The following is an 18991-nucleotide window of genomic DNA, read 5'->3' as shown; positions in this document are numbered from 1 at the left end:
AATAATATTGAAACATGCATTCAAAGCATGAAATTGTCTCATTAAAGTATGTTTTATTCTTGGTCTGAACGACTTTGCCAAACTTCTTTCATTCAATTGTTGCGGACTCCCTCAAAAGTTCCAAGGGCATTCTGTCACAACTCCCCTTTAGTATAACATACATGCAAGTTTAATCCAAGTAAATAAAGGAAAATCCTGTTAAAGCACTGTTTTATAACAAAAATGAATTTTTTCAGTTTTAATAACTGGAGCAGAATTGCAGATTGTAAAATTTTACTTACACCATTAGTAAATACAAAGAACGCTGTATTCTTAATGTTGTAACAAACAAATACATTAGTGTATTCCAACAATTTATCCACAGCTACCCACTCAATAAACTCATTTCCTGAAACAAAATTGATGCATATTTAAAATAATTTTCTAATTGGTAACAAAAACTCTATTAAATATTGAGCATTGAAAAGAATATCTAGATTTGCCATAACTGTAAGGTGACTTGGGAATCTACAGAGGACTGGACTGGGACAGAGTCTGACACTCTGTCAAGAGGGGTCTTAGAACTGTTCATCACCAACCTTGAAAAAGATCTTTCTCCATTTATAGTTTTTCTTGCTATCAATGAAAAAAGTTTACGTTTTGGAATAGATTTTATACAAATTGGAAAATTGTTGAAATATACACAATCATGTTTTATATTAAACAACATATTTCTGTCTAATTTGTTTTATTGTTTTGTGTAGAACTAATAATATTTGTTAGTTCATCCTGTGTAAAACAGTAAAGCAATCTTTTAAACTCTATATATCATTCTAAATAATATTATACAAACCTAACACAGTAACAAAATCAGGCCAGGATTACCCTAACTAATTTCATGGAATTAGAAAAAATTCAAAACATAACTTTACACCATATTTACCTTCCCACCAGTAAATTGCTGTAGCACTTTTTTGTTTTGAAACCAAAAGAAAGTGTTCATCTTTCTGTGTAAAATATGTTATATACTTGTTTGCTGGCAAATACTGGACTCTAAATATATTTCCATCAGGTTTACGACACCATACTTCAGATGAGAACTGAGAAATGACAAGTATTTTAACTGTTAGTAAATACATTTTGATTACTTAATACTATAAATTATAATGTAAACCATATGATAAATAATTATAAAATAATGGATTTTGAATTACTCTAAATAGTGGTCTCATAAGCAGTGTCACAAACATTTTCTAAATTTATTCTGACTTATTTTAACTGTCTAAAGCTGTATGCACAATTCTACATGATCAGTGCCATAACTTTATTGTGAAATACTGTATTGAATGTTTTAAAAATTTGATCTATATTGTGCAGGATTCATAAATATGTATTAACACTTTAAATTAAATAAATTCAAATAATAACACTATTTATAGAATTATTACCTTAGAACAGAATATTCTGGCTAGCTTTGTGATATGGATAAAGTAATATAATATGCACTATTTAAATATATCTATCCATATCATAAATAAATTTAGGCAGATTGACTACATTTAAATTTAATTGAAATATGTTAAATTTGCCCTCTAATTTAAATCATGGTCAGTAGGCTGTTGACATTTGCCAATATGTAGAATAGTTAACTTATGTTAATTCACACTGTAGGCATCAGTGAGTGTTTTTAAATACTATTTAAAAACACTCAGTATAATAGTAAAGGTGCTCAATTTATTAAGTTAATTTAAAAATTTCAAGTTAGTAATGCTATATGGTAGATCGTCTAAAATTTCACATATAAAATGATTTTTTAGACAGAATATTAATAAATGTTGAATGTTTTACAACTAATACTTACATACTTATTGATACAGGAGTACATTTATTTTATTTATTTACATAGATTACTACTGAATGTGAATTTTCTTGTTTCATTATAGGCTACTTTTCAAATAAAACAGGATTTGGCTGGTCAAACTTATATTATGAACTATCATATTGACTTCACAATGTATTTATAATTTATTGATTACGTGTTATATTTAGTTTTATATTTTGTGGAAGGTTGTTTACGTATTGATTATTCATCTAGGTTTCACGTAAATAAGTGAGAGTATTTTTTAGGCCTTTTTATATTGAACATCAGGTTCATATTAGTGTTTTATTAACACTTAATAGACTATTTATTTTTTTTAAATTTTATTTTCATAGTACCAAATTAATTAATGCAATAGAATTGCAGGCAGTTTTTATAAAAAGTTGGTTTTTACTAATCAAAGGTTTCCACCTGCAACTGCATTTTGCATTGACCAGATTGATTTCCAATAGTCTTATACACTCACTTATATATAAATATAATGATGTAAATTACTTTATGTAAATTTTGATCATCATTTGTATCCATTCCTTCGCATTATAGGAAATAATAACGAACCCGTAATCACAAAGACTATTATCAATAAAACCATTTAATTCAATCAATTTTCCATTTCCATTGCTCTTCTTTTAACATTCCTCATTTTTTAATCAAAGGTGTTGGTTATTATCCTGACTAATTTCATTATGACTTTGATATCAAAATAATTTTATTCTTTTTGTAGTTTAAATAATTCATGATAGGGTTTCATAAGTATTTTTAACACAACTTTCCTATTAATTAAACTATATACAGTAGAACCCCTCATATCCGGCCACCACGGGACCGAGCCCCTGGCCGGATAACGATTCGGCCGGATAAACCAACCTACAGTACACAGCACTTGACGAAACAAAACAATTGTACTGTACTGTACTAACTGCACTGGAAATAATCAACGAACTGTTTACAGGTTAAACCTATTAGCTCAACTGAGGACAAAACAGGAAAATGTAAACAAATAGATAGACCAAAATAACGCAAGAGTCGTGGGAGACTAGTGCGTGCAACTGCGCGTCTGCAAGCCGTGGTAAATAAATTTCGATATTGGCTTCCGAGAAGTGGCCGGATAAACCGAGGTGCGGTAAAACCGAGGCCGGATATGAGGGGTTCTACTGTATTCTGTGTTGATACTTTATTGTTTAATTCTGACATGCCAAACCAGTGCTATCTCCTGATCATCTTTTAAGTTTAAAAGTTTAGATCATTACCAGATAACTCATGAATATATTATTATTTTTTATATTGTGTCAGTTTTTATTTTGTTTTATTCCTTGACAGTCCTGACCAAATATCTTTGTGGTGAAGGCTTTTATTACTACTGGCACAAAGCACATGTCCAGTAAAATTAAAATATGCTACAGTAAAACCATTACTATCAAAGTTATTCCAAAATGTTTGAAAACGAAGAAGAAATTATACTGACCAAATAAATTATAGCATAATTATCTTAAATAAAGGAATTGTTAACTTGTAATTGAATTTAAAAGAGTATTTTAAAACATTACTAAATAATAAGAAGTAGAATAGATTCTTCAGTCCAAGATGAATCAGCAACTTTTCTTGGTAGGTACTGGAATTGATCACAATCTAGATCAGCATTTTCCATATTTCAAAGTGTTGTTCTTTTATTTATTTTACTACAAAAACATTGTTTGATAATATTTTCTTTAAGAATTATAAAAATTCAACCTGCAGTTTACCATACATATTTCTTCTCAAATATGAATTATTTTTTATTACCATAGGATTCCACATGTTACACTGATAATGTATTTATTCTTAAAAGGGCTGTAAGAACTCAGCTGGAATACCTTCATGTATCAAGTGCAAAAAGTTGTATTGCTTGAAAGGTTAAAAAAAAAAATAACAGATGCTGTATCTTGAAGTTAGCATACTCAATAAAATCTAAACTTTACATATATGTGGAGAGGCAGCCAGTCTACAAACTTAACACAATCTAAAACATAGTATAAAACCTGTACAGCATTTACTTTGTTTTACACTTGCCTAGTACTTGATACCAAAATTTTATAGCAAGCTATCAACAAATATTCAAGACATGTATGAAATATTCAAGACTCCTCCAAATAAACTTAGAAGGACTCTTCATCAACTTTTTGAGAAAATTACATTCTATTCCTTAACAACCATATGTTAAATATTATGGAATATTTTCATTATTATTATTAACATAATAATAATATTGCCTATTACATGTTGATACACAATATTACATATAATATATTAATAAAGATATTTTGTACTTCATAGCCCTTAGTGTAGATAATTATAGTTTTACAATTAAGTAATGCAGTCCTGATTATTACTACATACACTAGATTGTTGTTTTATTCATCATACTATTATTGCTGTTGATTTATTGTAATTTTTCAGTATTTTATTTATTATGGTATTTGACAGTTACTTGATAACATATTAAATATCATATAATTATGATAATGTATTGTGATGCTAAAAAATTAAAAATATTAATTTAATATAATAATTTTGACAAGATTTATTCTTACACTTGTCAGGTCATAGGTTAAAAACACACTGATTACTGATTTACTAGCCTGATTGGTTAATGATACCTTTACTTGGTTGTACTCAGAGCAACCGAGAACAAATAGAACATTTTCTCCACAATTGAACACAATGAGAGACAAAGCAGATGAAGATATGATAGGCGTAGGCTCCAGGTCCAGGGACAGATTCCAGCGATAGATCCTTAAACATGACTCAACATTTTATATAAGAAAGGAATAATAACAAAATTAATATTTTATTAGATTCTTTTTATCAGTTCAATTAGCTTTGTTTATAACACAAGGTGTAACTGAACATAGATCGTACACAACAATTGGTTCATTGTCTCCAATGTCAAATTGAGGCAAAAACAATCTTTGTATGAATAATTGCCATGCAATTGTAAGTGAATCATGTCAACTGGTCAATCTGCTAGTCAAAATTTAGTCGTGTTCGATTAAATATGCTATCTTACAAGTGAACATAATAGTCAAACTTGTATCTCTATGATCTGCATTAACCATTAACTAGCATCATTTGTCTCGCTGACGGACACAAAAACTAATACTCCTCCCACGCAGATTTAAATACTGTACATTTATCAGTTTTATCTAAAATTATTGTTACCTCATAAAAATATTTTTGTAAATCAAATTCAGTCTACTAATCAAAATATTTAATTTTCAGACATATTAAAATTATGTGCTCTTAGTATTTTAGGTGATTAAAATTGATTACGCTTCCTCTTAATGTTGTTTATACCTAAAATATATAATGGTGTCCCTCAGACATATGACGCTTGTTGTTTAACTTTTTGACATGATGCCAGTTAAGTGTTAATAAACAAAAATATCATTTAGGGCAAGGACATTTTTCAAATGTTAGTCAAGTGAGTTTTATTAGTGGAAAATACCTGGAAAGAGTTAATTGGTTAGGTTGCACCAAATGTACAGTTAAAACTTTTGATACATTCAGCTGCATTCCAAGTCAACACTCTTAACTGATTAGAGCCACATGATGCATTATAAAAATAGTTTTCTGTATAGTGTATTAACCATCTGACTTTATTGTATAAAGATAATTGTAAACTATGAGTATGGAGATTATAATAAAACAAAGTACTTATAAAATTTAATATTACAAAAAGTTAATAACTTAAGTAATTAAATTAAAATTGATTAAAAACTATAAGTAAGTAAATTATAAACTTATAATTACTTACTTATAAAACAAAGTAAGTAACAACTATCTTTATCAATGGACTTTATTTGAAGTATTATTGTACTGAGGATATTTTACTATGGATACTAATAATGTATTATACTAAGGACTGTCTAAAAATATAAACAACATTGCATTAAATGTTGAAAATAAGTTTTGCAACCAAGTGATATTCAATGGCAGAATAAGCAAAGAAGAGTGGGAAGATATTCATATTTTGTTTAATGGTACGTTTAAATTAACCGATGGCTGCATGGTCTAAGATGTCAGAATTTGGATATGTGTTAGAGTTAGTGCAGATTCAAATCCTGTCTGTGACCATAATATTGAATCTCTTCCTTATTCTGTTTTACAAGATCTTCCCACAGACCAGTAGCCCATAAGGATGGGCAAAATGAGGCTTAACAGGGGATCAGCAACTTTAAAAAAAATCCAGCATCTTATCCATGGATTTCATAAAAATGTACTCCTTAGAAATAACTAGTAATGAAGACAAACTTAAGTGAAACTAAAACGTACAGGAAAAACTACCTGTTTTTAATGTCTGTTTTTATTTGTTGTACAATCTTCAAGTAAAATATTAATAGTACCGGTAAGTAAATTTAATTGGAGTGTTCCAAGGGTCACAATATTTGTTTATATCTTCACGTTTGAAATTAATTGCAATATATATATAGAGCCCAACACTAAATTTATATACTATATAATATTGTGTTTATCTGTTTGTATAGAACATTATATTTGAAGTATGGTTGAATGATGTGCTTTCAAAAATACAATATAAATTACAGTGTGTGTGAAAAAAAATCAAAAAATCATTGGTTGTATTCTATCTATTATTAATTACCCCCCCCCCAGCCCCAGGGTAATTTGCCCTTTACCCAGTGTTTGTTTATGTTTAATTATTTTTAGACAGTCGAAATTATCTTATGAAACGCAACACTCCTGGACCTATATTCACATTCACAATAATTTCAGTATTGAAGGCATGATTAGGTCAAATTTTAAAATACTAATTTATTTATAACACAAACGTTACTAGTTTAGTGGTGCTAATTAGTTGTTTAGAAAGCACCTTCTCAATTAAAACCTGTAGTCAGATTATTTGTGAACAGTATGTATGTATGCAATAAATGAAAGCCCCTTAAAAATAATCTATATTATTCCCGGAGAAAATTTTCATCTATATTTAAACTAAGAAATTCAACTAAAATGTTAGTTTGTGTCACAAAATTACAGTTTTATGGATTGCTGATATAGCTTATCCTGTGATTTACAATACCACAAATGTAAATGTTTCACACAAAAAAACCAGAAAATAAAAAGTACACATACATGGATCTTCTGTATTTAGTAATACTTATTTCATGTCAACCGTAGGTCAAAATAATAAAGATCTTACCAAAATTTATTTATTGCTTAAATTATATAGCTACCCAATATGAAGAACCAAAAACATTTGCTTATTCATGAATTGTTTGCATAAAAATGGACATTGATTCTAATGAAGATGAAAACAAAATGGCACTGGCCTCAACACCAAACACTGGAGTGAATAACTCACTATTAACATAAATTGTTAGCTAATATAAAATGATGCACACCAACCTGAGTTTCGAATCCGTACTGTTATGCTGCTGATATAGCACAGCCAGGAACAGACTGTTTTGCTGTTCAAAGAACTGAGCATCGATTGGGTTTCCAAAATCAGAAATGGACTGACGGTAGGAAAAGCTATGTGTATGGTTAGTGATGAACAAACTGCATCTGTGTTTTTTAAAACAAACCAAAAGCAGTTGTGTTTTGTGCCATTCAGTACCCTAAAATTAAACAAACAATAATTATGAAATGATCATCTAAATATTCAGTAAGTGTAGTTTACTTCTATATATTAACATTAACAATACAATACTATATCAATTAGCTCTTTCTTGTGATTGTTGTACTTGTTCAGATAGTTTTTACATTATGGTTCAAAAGCAGTTTCATATTGTTGCCATTATAATTGTTTACTTAAAGAGAGTTCTTGTAAGACAATGCATTTGTAATTTTTAGCGGCAAAACATGTTTCTAATTTTTACTGAGGATTTTCAACATTTTGCTTTTTCCTAATGGTTTGCAACTCAGAAGTGCACAAAATTACTATATCGACCTATATTAAACCTTACATTTTCAAAAATTTCAGAGAGCCCCTAATCCTCCTTCCTTCTGCAAGGTATCCACGCCCTCTAGGCCCTCGTAAGATTGTAGTTCTGCTCCCTCTACTTCTAAAAATTGAGCACTGATCAAACATATATACTACATCAATTATTATGCTTTGCTTGTATTATTGTTCAGATGTAGTTTATTGATATGACAGTTTCCTTATATTTGGAAAACCACAGCAGTTATACCAATTCTAAAAAAACGATCCTATACTTTGTCTAGTTTTAGAACAATTTCTGACACAGTCGCAGTACCAAAGATATTAGCAAAAATTCTGGGTGCAGTCCATATAAGAGAGTTTGCCATCTATCTCTCTCCACTAGCACAGATACATGGGAGGTTGTTTGACTGCCACCAACTCATCATCATTGTATAGCAGTGACTGGTCCTCTAGTTGAGCAACAAGATCAAGTTGTTACTTAGATTAAAAGGCAAACACGTCTACATTTTTAAGAGGATTCTGGATATTTAATTTTATTCTGATCCTGATAACTGAAAGAACTCCTATATTTTAGAGAGAATATTTAGAGTATAATTTGGTGGAGTATATTCTGATAGTTTCATTGCCAGTTCAGGAGTGCCCTAGGACTACAATTGGATCCTCTTTATTTCTTATTGTTTATTAATAGCATAACATCTATCTTGAAATGTTAGGTCCAGCTTTATGCTTGATGATATTGAGGTCTTTATACCAATCATAGAGGTGATAGATCATTTAGTTCTAAACTCAGCCATTGATTCTGCCAGAGGGTGACCTAAAATCAACCACATACCCCTGAAAAACTAGTAAAATGGTGGGAGTTGCTTTTATTCCTAAAATGAATCCTTTTGTTTTTTTATGCGATTAGGGGCATTAGAATTGAGAGAAAGCACATTGTGTAGAATCTTTGTTATATCATAGATTCTAAATTGTCGATCTTCTTTTAAAATTAAGCATTGTTGTTCTAAAAGCTAGATGGAACTTGGTTCTTGTAATGTGGATCGCCTGATTTTTCAAAAACAAAGATTTATGTTTCCACCATTGATTAGAAAAGGTTACACAGAAACAGGAATTGAAACTGTGTTGAAGAAATTCCTTTCGTGGATGGTTTGGAAGTTTCCTAACCATGTATGAGTAGATGTACAAAAGAGCCTTTGAATTCTGCTCTTTCAGCTCAGCTCATCTTACATTGGTACCATATGCTTGTTATTTTTTTATGACATTCTGTATGTTTAAGCTATCAGGGAAAAATTTAGAAGAGTTCCAGTGTATATCTTTTTTATGACAGATCATTTGTTAGCCCTTATTTTAGAGTATGTGAAAAACCTAAAAAACTCTGTTAATAAGAACATTTCTTTTGTGAAATTATGAAAAACTATGGCTGTTGTAAAATATGCACTGCTTTGAGATAGCTGAAAATTGTTTTATTATGAGTATCTTAACCTGAACGAGTTGCACATCCATGTCTTTGAAATTGGTGGGCAGTAAGATAATATGTGAGAGCTGTTCTTGTTTCACTTCCCACAGCTGATCTCCACTCAATATCTGAGTGTGATTGGCAGCTCTCAATATGTGGGGATATTCAGAAGACATATTGAGCTGCTTTGACCATAACATAGTTGTAACCATAGTTATGTCATTTGTCATTCCTGAAACAAAAAAATGACAAGTTTATAACAACTAAAATTGCCAATAAATCTCCCAGTTGTAAATTTAGTTATAAAAGAACAATTAATACTGTAATACAAAACCAAGCATGGAAGTTCATAAAAATGTATGATGAAGTTTATAGTTGTTCTTATGTGGGGTTAAAAATAAATAACAATATCCCAGAATCTCATGAAATAAGTTGGTGAATCATAGTGAAATAAACCAATATACAAATAGAATTAATACCTCATAAAAATTTAAATACACCTTTTATGGCTTTAAAAATAAAATATTTAAAAATTAGTAGCTTTTACTGATTGACAATAAAATAGCTTTTAGTAATAATACTATTTACAGTAAAAATTCTGCAAACTTGGTTTGTTGTATTTCAATTTTACCCTATGTGGATTACTAAACATTAGGATTTAAAATAATTTACCTTATATTCTAAAAGCAACAAAATTAAGATTTTAATGAGACGGTTTGTGTATTTTAATAAAGCCACAGCTACACATTATGTTTTATAGTATTAAATAAATTGGATGTTTAGATACTTTACATAAAAAGGACATGGAACACAGAGAAAACAAAATGTTAGTTTGGTTTCATGCTTAGGTGTACAGTTATTCAGTCATGCAGTTATTCATTCGTTAGTAAGATTAAGACAATTAATTAGGTTCATATGAAATCAAAGCGGAACACCCAATCTCAATATTGCAGAGATTTTAATTAAAGAATTCAGCCACGAAGAATGAAAAACAACTAATATAAGAAATACTGAAAAGAAATAGATTATAAGGAATGTTACAGTTTGTAACTATAAGAGTATAATTAGTTTAAAAGCAGTGATTTTATACTTTTACATAACTGTTTCATTCACAAATTATTTATTTTTTGCTATAAACTACTTAGAAATGAAAAAAATCTGTAATTATGATTATGACAGCAAAAATAGCACATAATTTAAGGTACTAAATACTTTCTTGTCAAAATACTTTTACCTTTAGGTTGTTTGTAAAAGTTATCAGAGACCTCTTGTTTGGCACTCCTTACTTTGTCGTAAAACCCTTGTCTTGCCACAAACCTCTGAGCCAGGGTGTGCGACTGGGCGTGTGGGACCAGCAACATTATGGAATAGATAAACAACGGCTTCCATCTCACTGCTATCTCACTCTGTACAAAATATTTCTTATTATAGAAAGTAACAAGTAAACTAATGTATAGCGGTAATCCACTTTGAATTGTACAAGTAAAAGAAAAGTGAGTTTTACTAGGTAGTTGCTTTCATATGAAATGTACAACTTTGGACACTTTCGATACAAAATGGTATTTTTTTAACTTTAACATAACAGTACATGTTAATGTTAATAATGTTATAATGGAAAGAAACCAATGAAGTAATTACTTAAATGTAACAACTCTCCTATTACGTTTGAAATAAATATAATTATTAACAGCTATATCATACATATTATGTTTCTGATTTAATTTAACCAAGTAAGTCATTTTGTTGCACTGCACAAATAGTTAGTTTTCTATTTTATTTCATTATTTTTATAAGATAGACTATTCTAATTATATATTATACTCTACTGCTGGTAACACTTAACAGAAGAATCAATAGATTTATTGCTCTGTTATGTGATGTTTTAGTTGTTTTTTGTCAAGTAGTATGTAAAAGTGTTTTTTAGTAAATATTCAGCAGGTGTCTATGTGAATCACGTATTTATTTTGTAACAGGAAGTGAGTACATTCTGGGACTACATATCAGAGCCATGCACAAGAAAGGTGACGCACTCTTCAGATCTCATGTACTTGCAGTCAGCCAGCTGCACTGCATCAACTTCATAATTAGTAACCTAACTTACAGATCACTCCACTGGCCTATCCAGTTTCTCATGCTACCTGAATCCTCCAAGCTGTAATTCACCCACCATTCAGACATTCTGTCTGCATACTATCCAGGAGCGATTGTAGCCAACGAAATATTCATGAGGGAATTTTTAGGAAAATTATTGCTCTGTTTAAATGTACAGTATAAGTTTGTTTTGATTAATTAATAGAGTATTTAATTGTTCTGAATTAAGTAATATAAATAATGCAGTACAATTTCTTGATTTAAAAAAAACCCTTACTTATCTATATATAAATTGTTAGTATATACTTTAATTTTTATAAGAATTTTTTAAATTAATTGTATGTTTTACTATTAGCCATCTGTATATATTTTAACTGTTTATATGTTAATTGCTTTTATAGCTTTAAAAAGTTCATTACATGTTTTACTGTTCAAAGTTTTTCCGAATGAACTTAAATTTTTGATTATTTTAAAGTAAATTTTGACATTTCCTATCTATTAATTCAGCCTAGTTTTACACCAGTTATTTATATTTCGCCATGAGACACAAACATTCTACTCTAAGCTGTAATATTTCTAAGGATTGTAAGTCAATACTAATGTTAATGTCAAAGTACCAGCCATGGATTTGTTCATGTATTAAAGAGTTAATAACAAAATATGACAAACTCCTATAACTGTTCTGCTGCTTCTAGCCTCTAAATGTTTATGTAAACTAGGTAATTGTTATGATATATTTACGAGTGCTTCTGGAGACCGTATGTAAATTGAAACTTGACAGGAAAGAACTTTTAAAAATACTTTCCAAAGAAAAACAAAGTAATGAAACAATGCTAGGAAATGCTGTTACGGAACAAGAAACAAATTACTTCATCAAGAGGATAGCTTGTTGCTAGGGGAACTAATGACCACTATGCCCCTCTGGACGCGGAAACTACTCTTCTTATTTCCTCCCTTCCGTACATCCCATACAGAAGTTTGCCAAGCCTGATTATAGACCTGAGTTTTCCATTGCTGCTAAGATGGCAGAGTGTCAAACCCGTGCAGTCAGTGCCTATGTCCTCACTCTCCAGGTGTGAGCATACTCCGAAAATGAATGATCGATCTCACAGTGTCACACGTCATCAACATTGTAAAGTTCACTGCCCAAACATTTTTCCAATAATACTACCAGAGTACCCAAGATACTAGGGAATACCAATTCAGCTGGCTGGGATTAAATTCCAACAATTAAATGACATGATGTCATATAGACCTTAGCTTCATTGATTGTACATTCTTTATGTTTTTTAATTAATATTTTTTCAAACAGGAATTTTGCCTGATTAATTAAAATTTGCTAACACCACTTTTTTTAAACTTTTTAAAAGTCTTAGTAAAAAACAATTAAGTTTCCATATAAAATCATCAACAATAGCTTCTGTGTTTTCTTTTACAAACTTCTTAATGAAAACAGTAGAACTTTCTTCAGGCAATGAGTCTCAGTTCTATGTGACCTATCCATAGCATTTTATTGTGTTTATCACAGTATACTTTTAGAATAAATACATTTTTATTGTATTCGTGCAACGTATTTGATTGGTTATGCCTCTATCTGAAAGTCAGGAAGCAGCAAGTAATTAACTCTAAAAAATCTGGAATGACAAACTTTTTTTGATTTTTATGACAAGATTTTTATTCTAAATTTCGAAGTGTCCCAAGCCTTGGTTTTGGGGCCATTACTTTTCCTGTTAATATATTTATGACCTCCCTCATGCCTTTTCCGAGCTACAACCCTATGTAGTGATGAAACTGAACTTGCTGTAAATAGTATAGTAATAGTAATAAGTAACAATTATTTTCTTTCATATAGGATTCGAATATCATTGTTTATCATGCAACAATAAAGTGGTTCTCTCACCACTTTATTAAAGTCGTGTTTTAATTTGGTTTTAAAATTCTTAACAATAAATAATGGTAAAAATTGTATGGTCTTGTATATTAAATGCAAAAACATTCAACCGGAAATTTTGAGACGACTCAAACTCCACCAAGCACCAGATTTTTCATCATTAAATAAATTTCTATAATTTATTTTTGATTTAATTCTCAAAGAATAATAGGGTTGTGATTTTTTTTGTGGTTTCAGCTTAGGAATAGAATGAAGTAGTAAAAATGTTTGCTTTTTAAAAATTTCATCTGCTTGGTCATATACAAAGAGAATTTGTTAGTTCTATGTGCCATATTAAGTAAGGTCTTTTAGTAATAAGGCTGTAAGTAACATATAAGCACATCAAAGTCTTATATATCCCAATTACTCTCATAAAATGAATTATAATGCATTGTGTTTTTAACTCAAAATAATCTATGTAGGACATTAGGCATTATATTTATTCTTATAGAATGATTGACGTTAAATTTCTGATTATCATCAAACAAACAAATGTTATGAAACATAAAACAACCGTATTACTCTCAGTTACTGATTGATATACTCTCTATAGGCTAAATATAGAGAGCAAATATAAATTAATATTTTTAGGTTAAAGTTAATTTGAAAAAGCTTTAAAAAAATCCCACAATGGGGAAAGGGGAGATCTCAAAATCTGTAAATCCAGCACTGCATAAATGAAGTATCATTGGCAAGAATCTTAGGTGTGGTGCTCAATGACGGTTTGAAATCGAAATATCATATCTCATTTTTGACTTGCAAGTTAAGCTCTTCTTGTTTTGGTATTAAATTGTAGAAGGATCAGCAAACTACAAGACAGGATTAAGACTGCACTTGAGGTATAAGTGCACATTTCCGCACTTGAGGTATAAGATGGTGTTTTGGGATAACTTGGTTGTTTCAAATTATGTTTATAAAATTCAAAAAAGAATTTTAAGATTAATATTTTATGTGAAACCAATTAAAGTAATAAATTGAATGTTTTAGAATAAGCTTTAGTTATGTAGTTTGAATCGTTGACTATGTACCAGTTTTTTATTACACTGTGATAACAGAAAACATATTGTACAATAAATATTTGTCTATTCTCAATTAATCATTATCTATCTAGGAAACAATAATTATCTTTATGAGGTACCAAATACTGTTCGTCCAGGAAAGTCCACTCAAACATCACTAGATGGTTTTGCAACTTCAATTTCTGAAACTGTGAATAGAGGAGACAAGACAGGTAGTATTTATAGACTTAAAGGGAGCACTTGATAGTGTATATAATTTGTTAAATACATTGAACAATATTAGAATATATGACAAAGTTCTAAAGCTATTTAAATCATTTTTAGAAAAATAGAAAGCAAAGTGTTGGAATTGGTCATACAAAAAATCAAATGTCTACATAAGATTACTTTGAAATTAAATATTGTTAAATTATGTGTTCCTCTGGGTTCCATGCTTAAACCATTGTTGTTTCTTTTTTACCTAAAGGGTCTGCCACAGATTGTTTCTAAAAATAGTTAAATTTTTTATACGTTGATGATGCCAACTTATTAGTTTCTGGAAAGTCAATTAATGAAGTTGAACTATTTTGTATTTTAAACCTGCCTCAGATTAGTTCATTTTCCCTTATAACATTTACTTTAGAATATAAAAAACTATTATTTTGCAAAATGTATGACAAAACAATCACAAGAAATAAATCCATTAATATGCTTATGTGATTAACAATTAGAACATACTGAAACTACTAAATTCATAAAATTTTTAAACTTTAGCACAACCACATTGATTATTTAATATCTAAACTTTCTTCTGCTGTTTATACATATCGGAAAATGGTCATTTAATGTGACCTTAATACTCTAAAGCTTGTTTATTTTTCATACATTCAGTTCCATATAGGATAAGGTATAAGCATTTACCGCATCACATCTATTTGAAACTAAAATCAAATTCTTAGACATTGGAAACAAGCTATAAGAACTGTAGGTGACTTCCATTGACTGAAATTGTATTAACATATTATTCAGTCTTGACGTATATGCCACTGCCAAATGACCTAAAAAACAGATCATTAAATGCCTTTAAAATGTCATAGAAACCACCTCATTGGTAAGGCATATTACTCTGTGGCTAAATTTTAATTGGCCAATATTATTTTAAATGTTTGTTTTTTAATTCATATAGTTTCAGGTAATTTATATTTATATTTATTAATTAGTATTAATAAGTAGTACTAATTCCATATAAATTACTTGCAACAAACCAAATTCACAAATCAATGTTAATTGATTGATCATAATTGCTCAATATTGTTTTACCAGAACAATTATCTCGACAAATTAAATCAAATTTCGTTGGACAGCAATTTATAACACATTTCACACTCTAAGTACACAGCATATTTTATGTAGGTATCTCAACATTGAATGCAGATCATAAACACCGCTGTACAATACTTTTATTTCAAGATTTCTTCAGCTTCAGTTAGATCATCAGCTTGAATGGTATTTATTTGTTGTGTGACTGACAGAGTAGTATGGTTTAACATGTGAGGATAAGAATGTTATTTAATCATAAGTTATGATCTTCATTACATCACTAATGATGTAATAAAGATCATTCGTTGCATGGCTGACGAAGTAGGATGGTTTAACATTTGGGGATAAATGAATAATAACTACTTTCATTATAAAACTATAACCACCTATCTCAATAATAAAATTAAATGAAAAATGCCTTTATTAAAGAGTTGTAGTTAGGTTTATCAAGTCCCCTTACCACTCAACATAAAACCTCCAAAAAGACTTTTTATTCACTTGCATAGATATCTGATAGTAGAAAGACTGTTCATGTTTATTTATAAATGACTTCTTCTGTTTTACAAATCATTAATGCATAGTTTGAATAAAAGTCAAAATATAATAAGAAAGTCAAATATTTAGTATCAGCTTTCTTAGGGTTAAATAGGTTTTAGTCTAGAAGCCTTAATCAGGTTAATCAATACAATGTGTAAAAAAGTACATATAAACACGAAATAAAACAAGTTCAAATATTCCTTATGTTTACATTATTTATCTAAACTAGCATTTTACTTTTACTATCTCATAGTTTTATATGAATTACACTTTTTTTCTATATTTAAATTTTTAAGGCATCCATAAAAAATCTCTCATATATAAATTAATACAAATTTTTTTAACACCATTGTTAATGTAGCACGTTTTAAAATATATTACTTTACTTACAAATGGATCCATGTCACAATGTGGTTCTATAACTTTAATAACACAGTATATGTTTAAAACACTTTTATTACTTATGCACTAAAAGTAACATAAATCAACAACACGCTGGGCTTTGCTTAAGAAAACATGACACACAATCACGATTCATCAACACAAGAAATGGCTATTTTAAGAGTAGACAGTTGTCTATCACTCCTGTAGAAACCTGATTGATCTAACTGCTACTGCAACATGTTCTTTAGGCTGCTAAACTCTGAGCTGGTCTGTACAGCTCAATGCAGAACAGTAGTAATGAAGTACAGAAGATGCATTACTAATTTTAAATTATGTGACCCATGCATGAAAATATTTTGATAAAATAACTGAAAATCATAAATAGGAAATATCTTATTAATCCATTTTAAAATAACTGTAACTTACTATACAATATAGTTTCTTATTTTATTAAATTCAAATTAATCCAAATTTGGATCAGTTTTTGAAGATACAATTCAATTAACATAGTAATGATTAATTATTTTTCAAATAACAATCGTATAATATTTTAACAAAATTATAATAAACTTATTTTACATAAGGGTTAGCTTTTGCTGGTCTGTAATGTTTGTTTATTTTATATATCATCTTCAGTAGAAAAATTCTGTTATTTAATACCATTTACAAATTTAATTGTAATATTATTCAATTCCTATAAAAACAGTTGATTATGTCAATTAACTAGATTTTAGTGGCAGTATAAAATTTATCTTATAAAATCCATATGCTTAATTATGGACTGTGAAATTGTAATTTAGTAAAATATAGACTTCTGTAATACTTTTTTTAATAATAACATTTTGTAATTTTTACTTTCTACTCCACAGTATATAAAAAGTAATCTATAATACAAAATTAATTAATCTTGGTTTTTAGTAGGAATATCAATTTTGGAAATTGCTAAAATAAAAATAAAACAAGTATAGTCTGTAAGTATGTGTGTGTGCTTCTGGATTTACACAAGAATTGATGGTAGGTAACTAAAAGAATAGACATTTTATCTCAACTTGGTGTGCAGTGAAAGTTGTGTATACCCCAGATATTAAAAAAAAGTTTAAAATATAGCAAAAAATTTTTTATTAAACTTTCACTTTTTATAAATCATTCAATACTAACAAAATGGCACAAACCGCACTTCTATAAAAAGACTAATTCAACAATTATAATAGTAAATCTAAAAAATTAAGTATATTCAACAATAACAAAATGGTAATATAACATTTATATTTATTATTAAAAAATCATTGCTCCAGTTATTCATTGCTATTATGATGTAATGAGAAACAAGATTAAATAAGTAGCAGAGTGCTCTTTATTTTATTAAAATATTTTAGCTAGGAAACACACACAACATGCCAGTTGCTCAATCTAATTATTATAGACACATTGAATCCAGCATATTTAAAATTGATCGGTAAAAATATTTAACCAATATTCTAAACTAGTACCTTTTTAAATATATTTAAAAAAAATATAATTTGTTTCCTTTATTGAGCATGGAAGGTGTTAGCGATATGGCTTTTATTTTCTTTATATTGTGATTGAAACAAAGATATTTTAAATTTACAATAAAAGAAATACTGTTTTTGGAACAGTTTTATATGAATAAAACTTGGATTTCACTACTTGTTGGAATTACTATTCACTATTTTGGAATATTCCAATAAATTGTTTTAATTTCTAATCAAATAAACACCAAATGAGGAAAACAAAGCATGGGAACAAAGTATGCAAGTTGTCTTATGTAAATTTGTGAAATAGATATTATATTCACACAAATTTTTTAAACATAACAGTTTAATACTTAATTATAGGCTGAAAAGATTTCATTCTCCTTATAATGCAACGGGAAAAAAATATAACAGTATAGCCAGTAATGCGCCAGTCACTTACTTCAATACAGATCTCTGATGAGAGTGGCAGGCAGATTTGAGATAAAACCTAGGCTAGCAGCCAGTAGTATCAACTACGTTAATCGACTATTTCACGTTAGGCTTGGACCAACAACATAGAATATGTGCTGCTTTTTATTATAAAATTCAATACTTCTATGATAAATGAAGTGAAGGATTGACAACTCGTTTAAGGCATTAAGTGTTTCTTACCGCCTGTTTTATCACACCATATTTGGAGGAATTTTCTTAAAACATGAGAAGTAAAATGACTTTAACTAGCATACCACATATTTAAAAAAAAACTGGATCAGGTCACCTACGGAAATAACACTTTCAGTTTTAGTACCAGTCTCACTTTAGAAATCACTGATGTGATGCACTCCCATGGCCGTATCTTTACACTGTTAAGAAAAATATCTGTTGTGTGTAAACACTGTAAAACATGTACATTGTGGAAAGTAAAACTTATGAATATAATCAATAATTTGGAAAATTCATGTTAGCTTATATTTTGCTTGCATATAATACCGAAACAATTCTGC

At 29.0% G+C, this 18991-nt stretch overlaps 1 protein-coding gene across 1 annotated transcript in view; it reads right to left on the bottom strand.

Annotated features, from left to right (window-relative positions):
- LOC124369136 overlaps positions 1 to 16683 on the bottom strand; it is an 80453-nt gene extending 63770 nt beyond the window's left edge. The window contains exons 1-7 of the mRNA XM_046826908.1: positions 16519 to 16683; positions 10487 to 10658; positions 9279 to 9484; positions 7259 to 7470; positions 4495 to 4630; positions 923 to 1079; positions 282 to 388 (exon numbers count right to left, since the gene is read on the bottom strand). Coding sequence (XP_046682864.1) covers positions 282 to 388; positions 923 to 1079; positions 4495 to 4630; positions 7259 to 7470; positions 9279 to 9484; positions 10487 to 10658; positions 16519 to 16530 — 1002 coding nt within the window. The 5' untranslated portion in view covers positions 16531 to 16683. The remainder of the gene's footprint in view (positions 1 to 281; positions 389 to 922; positions 1080 to 4494; positions 4631 to 7258; positions 7471 to 9278; positions 9485 to 10486; positions 10659 to 16518) is intronic.
- Positions 16684 to 18991: the final 2308 nt, after the last annotated feature.

The sequence above is a fragment of the Homalodisca vitripennis genome, chromosome X, assembly GCF_021130785.1.
Source record: "Homalodisca vitripennis isolate AUS2020 chromosome X, UT_GWSS_2.1, whole genome shotgun sequence".
NCBI lineage: Eukaryota > Metazoa > Arthropoda > Insecta > Hemiptera > Cicadellidae > Homalodisca > Homalodisca vitripennis.
The sequence above is the reverse complement of the archived record's forward strand: the minus strand, read 5'-3'. Positions and strand labels throughout refer to the sequence as shown.